The sequence below is a fragment of the Monopterus albus genome, unplaced genomic scaffold (genome assembly GCF_001952655.1).
Source record: "Monopterus albus unplaced genomic scaffold, M_albus_1.0 scaffold617.1, whole genome shotgun sequence".
In the NCBI taxonomy this organism is placed as follows: domain Eukaryota; kingdom Metazoa; phylum Chordata; class Actinopteri; order Synbranchiformes; family Synbranchidae; genus Monopterus; species Monopterus albus.
Genome location: NW_018128497.1, coordinates 43,436 through 51,433, shown reverse-complemented (window position 1 = coordinate 51,433; position 7,998 = coordinate 43,436). Strand labels below are relative to the sequence as shown.

The window sequence follows — 7,998 nt, the reverse complement described above, 5'->3', positions numbered from 1 at the left end:
AAATTCTGACTCGGTAACTTAATGACAGTTTGTTGTGTTTGTAAAATCTTCAGTGTGTATTTAAAATCTCCATTAGTAAAGTAAATAACGTGGCAGTCTGTACGTAGTGCAGTCAAGACTACAGTCGGTCTGTTTGAAATGTGGTGCAGCACAAGGATACAGAGGTGGTAAACAGAAAAACCCAAAGTATCAGAGTACATGTACTTAGTTACTTTCACTACTCTGTGTTGTACCTATTTTAGCATCTCTGGGTCTTCTCTTATTTTTCATTTCTTTTTGTTATGGCCTCACAGAGTCCAGTTTTACTATAGTCATGTATCATAACCCGTCCCCTGAAACCCTGGTCTCAAACAGCCCTCTGAGGGTGTAGGATGTGGAGACACGTCCTCACAGCGATGGTATCAACCTAAAATTAGTCCACACACCCAGCAGCAGAATGAAGTCCACCCTCTTCTTCCTCCCTGCTGAGCCTCATTCCTGCCGTTCCTGTCACTGACAGGTTTCTTTCTGTTCAACCTGTTTCCTCCTCTGTTTTGCCTTTGCTCTGTTTATCTGACGCTGCTGAGCTCAGACACTGAATGGAAACAGGAACAGAGAACAGGAACTGAGAAAGAAAATACCTGACTGTCAGAAACTACATGTATGGAAGCAGCTCATCTTAAATCACTGCTGAACTGGAGGCTTGAAACTTCAAAATAAAATGTATTTCAGTCGAGTTTTACAGTGAAATGTTTAATGTGAAATGTTACAGTGAGAGAAACAAACCCACAGGTGTGACTCGCCTGTGTGAAGCTGTGAATCAGAGGAATGCAGCCTGACAACAACCTGTGGACTTCCTGTTCACCTGAACACACCTGGTCACAGGTCAAACATCCACTGAAAACCTTGTATGTCAGAGCCTGAATCAGCCAGGTTCAAACGCACTGATCACTGTGTTTCTCAACCTCTGGTCCATGGACCAGGCTGAACACAAACCAGATGAAACTGAGTAAAAACTGAAACAAATGGGTTTTCATACAGACACAGAATGTAATGTGAACACTCCTGATGTAAACCAGCCTGCACGTTTGTCCTTCAATGCAGTAAAACTGTCAGAATGAACCCGGTCAGATATAAAGTGAAACTCAAACAGCCTCAAAAGTCACATTTCGTTATATAAATCTTTAAACTAAGTCACACATAATGTTGATAAATTAAAACCTCATAAAGGAGAGAAAAGAAAAAGCACTGAAGTTAAAATATAAATAAAAATCAGACTGACAATTTAAAGACCATATGTTAACACTGGTCCATGGGAGGAGCACAGGCCTGCTGGGCCAGGGGCCCAAAGGGTCTGTGTCCAGGGGCCATTGTCTCCTCAGCCGTGGAGAAAAATCATCTTTGTGTCGAGTCTGACACATTTAACTAGTGTTTAGCACCCTATTAAATTAAGCAACTGAATGAAATGCAAATGAAGAAGCTGGACGCCTGAAGCCCACGAGCTCTGTGGCTCTCACCTGTCTCTAACAGACACACGTGAAGCTGCTGAGTCCAAATACTTCAGTTAGTGCAGGGCAATGAAATCTGCTCTCAGTTCACAGTGAACTGGGTTGTGTTCTTTCTCATGTTGGTAAAAGATGCAATACAGGTGACATCACATCACTGACAAACACTAACAGTTGAGAACGCCTGTCGACTCAGAAGCTCAGTGACATTTGACCTCTGCGGTAGAGAAACTACTGAAACAAAGTCTGGTCTCATCACCTGGAGTCTACAGATTCAGGTGTTTTCTGGTTTTAACAACAAATCATGGTTTCTCTTGGACCTCAGTAAGAATCTGTCCTCAGTATGTGTTGTATTAAATGGTTGATAATGAGATTGTGCCACAGTTTCAGGTTAGTGGCTCCCATACTAGTTTAATCTGGAACAATTTAACCTCTTACACCCTGGTTTACTTTCTAATTTATTTCTGGGGTACAGCCATAGAAAACAAACATTAACCTTTGACCTTTGTGCCTCTTGTTCCTTCAAACTACAGATTCTCTTTGACGTCTGGAAAGTGGGTCTGAATGACAGGATGCAGGTGAACAAACAGGTGGAGCAGGTGAGTCCAGCCTGAGTCCATGTGAGTACAGGCCCCCCCCCCCCCCGCCGGTCGGACCGGTCGGGCCCTCATTCCTGTTCGTGAGGAGGCTCGGGTATAAAGTGCAGTGGAGGAGGATCAGAGCCTCATTGGGAGCCCGGTAGACGCAACTGATCCTCTTTGGTCCAGTGGTTCTAGACAGTTCAACAGTAGTGAGTCCACCTTTGTGAAATGTTTAGGACCACTTGATCAGAGCGAAGGAACTGGCATCTGGGAAGCATCTGGACGTGTCCATCAGTCAGGGGACGGACTCTGTACTGCGCTCCTGACATTTTTTTTGTCTGAAACCGGCATCAGGTGGGCTGACAGGACTCGGCTTGGTCTGACCTGCAAGGACTGACTCTAGGTCAGAAATCTGTCTGTTGGATTTAACTCAGCAAGACGTACTCAGATCCTGTACATGCAGTAGGTAAAAGTACCAGTACAACTGTACTCAACTGTCCTCCAAGTCCTGCATCAGCAACATGTAGGAGACTGAAAGAAAGCACAAAGTCGTGTTGAAGAAATGTTTCAGGTGTGACTCATTTGTAATTATTTGTAACTTACAATTTTTAAGAGAAGCCTCCTCACAGGGGCTGCAGATGAAAATTAGCCAGTGACTATTTCTGGTACAACTACAGAAATGTTTAGCCATGCACACTGTCCCTCTGTAAATGAACACATTAAAGGTCGGAGTAGAGCGGAGCAGGAAGACAGAGCGCTGGGCAGAGCGGAACCGGTCGGTTTGGAGGTTCATGCTAGTGCTACTACAAGTTACACACTGTAGCTCTGAAAAAAGACTGAACAGCCCAGAGAACTAAAAAGGTTGTGGTTTTAAGAAAGAGGTCAGAGGAAACTGTCTTAATCTGGTTTAATATTTTTCTAAAACAATTCATTTTACTTTATGTGTGAAATCTTAATCTTGCGAGTATCAATCATTAGTGAATGAATCGCTGAAAACAAACCTGCAGCTCTTCATCACATTAGATTAAACTTTAGTTTGTGGGAAATTCTAATGGGCTTTTTTCATTGTTGACATTTTGGAATCAAAATGTTTAGTTGAGAAAATAATCAGGAGATTAACCTGAGCTAAAGTTGCCCATTGTTACTGAAAAGTAAAACTACTGCACATTTGTTCAACAAATGCAGTAAAGTCAGAAGTTCAGTATTTCTCTCTGACATGCAGTAGAAGTACAAGGCTGTAAAAACTGGGAAGTACCTGAGTAAATGTAAATGCACTGACTGTTAAAGCTGTGATGCCTTGTCTGTGTTGCCATGAGCCTAAACTCTGTTTCCTGTGGTGTCGTCGCTGGAAGCAGCTGCAGTTGATTTTCATTAATGACACTTTGAATTGATTTAATTTGAATTGTTTTCTCTGTTGCTTTATTTGTCTCTTTGTTGTTTTAGAATCTTAAATAAAAACAAGTAAACAGACACACATGTCTTGATTTCACAGTGAAAACACTTCAAACCAGCTCTAGAACTGTAGGATCATCCTCAACAGGTTTTTTTTTTGGCTGAAGACCCCATTACTGATGTGAATCTCTGTTAGCCGTCGTCCTCTGTCCACAGGAGGAAACAGCAGAACATTGCTGACATCTGGGCTCTGAAGTCACTTCTCATGGTGTTACAGTGGGACTGTTTAAATATTCCCAGCCAGTCTGCCTTTCAGACTCTACCCTCAGTGAACATTTATTAAAAAAACTGAAACGCATCCTGAGCAGCTCGCTGTAGACACTGTGTGGCCAGTGATCTTTAGGAAGCCTCTGGCTCTTTGGTTTCTGGTTGCAGATGACATCAAACTTTACTGAGACTCTTTTCTCTGACTCACTCATTATTTCATTACCCACACCCTGAAACACACTCTTCACTGCAGTACAACGTTCTGCTCTTAAAGCTTACTGAGGTAAAAGTTCACATGTATTATCAGATAAATGTACTTCAAGTATCCAAAGTAAAGTACACACTGCAGTAAAATGTCCCCTGTTGTAGTGTGAGTGTAGTAATGTGATGTTGTGCTGCAAACAGGACGTTGTAGCATCCTCTGAGGGTTACACAGAGGCTTTTGTTTTGGAGGTGCAGGTCGACTGCTTTAGCTTCCATTTGCTTCTATCTTCCTATAATGTTGTTAATGTATCACGGCTGTTTTATTGTTTCATGTAAAAATTAGACACCTTCCTCTGCAGGGAAGTTTTCTGATTGCAGCAGGAAGTTTCACCATCTTCTTATTTCACCAACTGCACTCGTCACATCTCCAATTCCTGCTTTGTGTCCGGTTGCTTTCTCTTGTGAAGGTACGCACTTTCTTCGCTCTAATCATTCTGTGTTTTTACTGTTTATGTGTGAACCTGTTACTTTAAACAGTGTGAAGTCAATGTCTCGACACATTTGCATCGTGGAGCTTCACCTTTGCTCATTTTCATGCACAACTTTATGTGGTTGAGTTGTTGAAGGGAACTGTTTTCTATGGAGCTGCCATTATTCTTTTCACTACCGATCATTAATGATTGATGTCTTGGTCAATTAATTAATTGTTTTGTCAGTTAAAAGACCAAAAAAAGTGAGAAATGGCCCTCACCTTTCGCCAAGGTGAGGGCAATGAAGTGAGCTTCAATGCTCTGAACCACAAAGATTCACTTTACTCTGCAAATCATCAGCGTTAAGAAGCTGGAGCCACAAAGTCTTTGGCTTCTTATATGAAAACTAACTGAAACCACTTCAGCTCAGCTTTCAAAGTATTTGCTTCTTGCAGTCAGGTAGTTTAAGCGATGGCGGCACAACTAGTAAATAAATCTGTCAGAGAAACGCAGTGCAGTAAAAAGTACTATATCTCCCTCTGCCATGTGTTGAAGTACAAGGGACCATCAAATGCAAATAGTCAAGTAAAGAACAAGAAACCTCAAACTTGTACTGAAGTGCAGCAGTTGAGTAAATGTACTTAGTTCCTTTTCACCACATGTTAGTTTCTCTTGTCAGAGCTGAATTCATGTGTTTGACCTAAAACAATCAGCTGATTTGTCCTAAAGCTCAGCAGGTTGTGCAGCAGTGAAACCGAAACAAAAACACAAAACGCACTGTAGAAAAGCAGCGTACAGCAGAAAACCAGAAAACCTGTAGGATTCAGAACGAATCATTACACTGATCCATGTGAAGAGTCACACAAGGTCACTGGTCTGATGTGTAGGATTCAGAACGAATCATTACACTGAACCATGTGAAGAGTCACACAAGGTCGCTGATCTGATGTAGCAGAGAGACACACTGACACCTATAGGAAGGTTCCCAGCACACACACATGACGAGACCAGACGCTTTAAAATCCAGCTGTGAAACAGTGGTGCTCAGTGATGAGCTCTGAAAACAATCGTGTGGGCAAAGAAGATTTGTTGACAGTTTGTTTGATGTGTGACTACAGTCATGGTCTCTGGCTCCACAACACAACAGTAACACAACATGAACTTATTTTATACGCAGCAGCCTCTCAACATGAAAGAAAATGTGTGCAATCAAAAACAGGAATGCGAGGAAAAGAGAGCCAGCTTTTATAAAGATATGTAACATCTATACACATCATGACTCACACTGGTTATATTTACAATTTGCTGCACTGCCGTGATGCTGTGTCCACTATCATCTCCACTGTTCAGGGTGTTCTGCTCCAGGTTGTGGTGACCGCGGGAGTCCTGTTCAACGCTGTGAGACTCTTTACAAACAGGCAACAAAAGCATGTTTTACTGTGGTACATGTGTGTGGTAGTAGATTGTAAGGTAGCACACTCTCAGACTTCTGCAGACCACGTCTATGCTTTGCTCCACCCTGTTCAAACTGCCTGTTATTGTACCAGTCACTTACAACCCATGAACTAGCTTTAGCTGCTAATCAAGCTGTAAATCTGCTCTGTTTCAATAGTGTTCAGTGGAGGTAAAATTACATGTGCAGCTGTTTTTAAACTACAGGTTTTCGTCATAGCTTTGGATCTTGTCAGGACAAAAGATGACAACATTTACAGAGGTGCTGCTGCAGACTTTGGAGGATCTGGGAGATGATGACTTTAAGAAATTCAAGTGGTACCTGTGGCAGAAAGGGGCTCTAGATGGGTTCCCAGAAATCGGAAAGAGTCGCCTGGAGAATGCAGACAGGCTGGACACAGTGGATCAGATGGTCCAGACCTACGGTACCAACACTGTTAAAGTCACTAGAATTGTTTTGGTGAAGATTAATCAGAACAATCTGGTGGGGAATTTCTCACACACCATCTCAAAATCCACAGGTGAGTCATGGGGATATCAGCACATACTGAGGAGTCAAAATCAGGTCGACTGGGTTAAATTCTTGAGGACAGTTTGATTCAGTGGTCTTCTTTAGTTGGGACAGACAGGTGGGGAGTCACAAGTGTTTAACCTCTATAGCACATGTGTCAAACTCAAAGCCCCAAAGATCATTTTATGTGGCTCTCGAAAGCTTAAAATGCATATGGTTGTCTTAAAATAAAACTTTATACTAATTGAAAACCTACAGTGACCATAAACTACATCTCCCACAATGCACGTCGATTTGGGGACCCACGAACTATAGGCATCCCGCCACTAGATGGCAGTGTTTAGCCTTCAGCATTTAACCAGTAACTTCCAGCAAGTGTAAATGAGAAATACCATTAATCCCAAAATGTCCAGGAAGAGAGAGGTTGATGCAGAAGGAAGGCAATTTAACGAAAGGTGGGAAAGCGAATATATGTTTCTGCTTCAAGGAGAAAACCCGTGTGTCTTTTGTGTCATGGTACGATGTGCGTCGAGCTAAGTATGCTAAAGTTAGCCTCCAAGAAAAACAACAATTTGTCAAAGAATTAAAAGACAGACTGCAGTTGCAGCAGGAAATGTGCAAAAAAAAAGCTACAACAAAAATTAGGCTGGCTTGATGTTATTGTTGAGGAAAAAATACGGTAAATTGAATTTTTCAAATTTTATTGAGGAAAAAGTTGTTGCAGTCTGTTCAAGTTCATATTTCTGGTTAAATCATTGTCAGTGTTAGACTGTTCAATAAATGTTAGTCCTGTTTGGCCTGCAGCTGTGACTGTGGTTTAGTTTTTGGCCCTTGTGTGATTGAGTTTGACACGTCTGCTCTATAGGGTCGTTTACACCTTGAGGGCCTTTATAAAATGAACACAGCAATCTGGTTGATGTTGACCATCAGTCTTTCAGCCAGTCAGGACCTGACAGCCCAGTCACCTGAATCCATCAGAATGCTTCACATTTTCAAAAGAGTTGTCACATTTATGTCACTTGGTGTTTATTCCATCAGAGATTCTTGTTGGGTGTCGACGTAAACTTAAGTCCAACCTGAAGAAGAAGTTCCAGTGTGTGTTTGAGGGGATTGCTAAAGCAGGAAGCCCAACCCTTCTGAATCAGATCTACACAGAGCTCTACATCACAGAGGGAGGGACTGGAGGGGTCAGTGATGAACATGAGGTCAGACAGATGGAAACAGCATCCAGGAAACCAGTCAGACCAGAAACAACCATCAGACAGGAAGACATCTTTAAACCCCCACCTGGAAGAGATGGACCAATCAGAAGAGTGATGACAAAGGGAGTGGCTGGCATTGGGAAAACAGTCTTAACCCAGAAGTTCACCCTGGACTGGGCTGAAGGCAAAGCCAACCAGGACATCCACTTCACATTTCCATTCACTTTCAAAGAGCTGAATGTGCTGAGAGGGAAGAAGTTCAGCCTGGTGGAGCTGGTTCATCACTTCTTTACTGAAACCAGAGGAATCTGCAGCTTTGAACAGTTCCAGGTCGTCTTCATCTTTGACGGTCGGGACGAGTGCCGGCTTCCTCTGGACTTCCACGCCACTGAGGTCCTGACTGATGTCACAGAGTCCACCTCAGTGGATGTGCTG

General features: G+C 42.6%; 1 protein-coding gene across 1 annotated transcript in view; it reads left to right on the top strand.

Moving 5' to 3' along the window:
* Positions 1-6,076: 6,076 nt before the first annotated feature.
* Positions 6,077-7,998, top strand: part of LOC109953314 (NACHT, LRR and PYD domains-containing protein 3-like) — a 6,090-nt gene continuing 4,168 nt past the window's right edge. The window contains exons 1-2 of the mRNA XM_020588760.1: positions 6,077-6,371; positions 7,400-7,994. Coding sequence (XP_020444416.1) covers positions 6,095-6,371; positions 7,400-7,994 — 872 coding nt within the window. The 5' untranslated portion in view covers positions 6,077-6,094. The remainder of the gene's footprint in view (positions 6,372-7,399; positions 7,995-7,998) is intronic.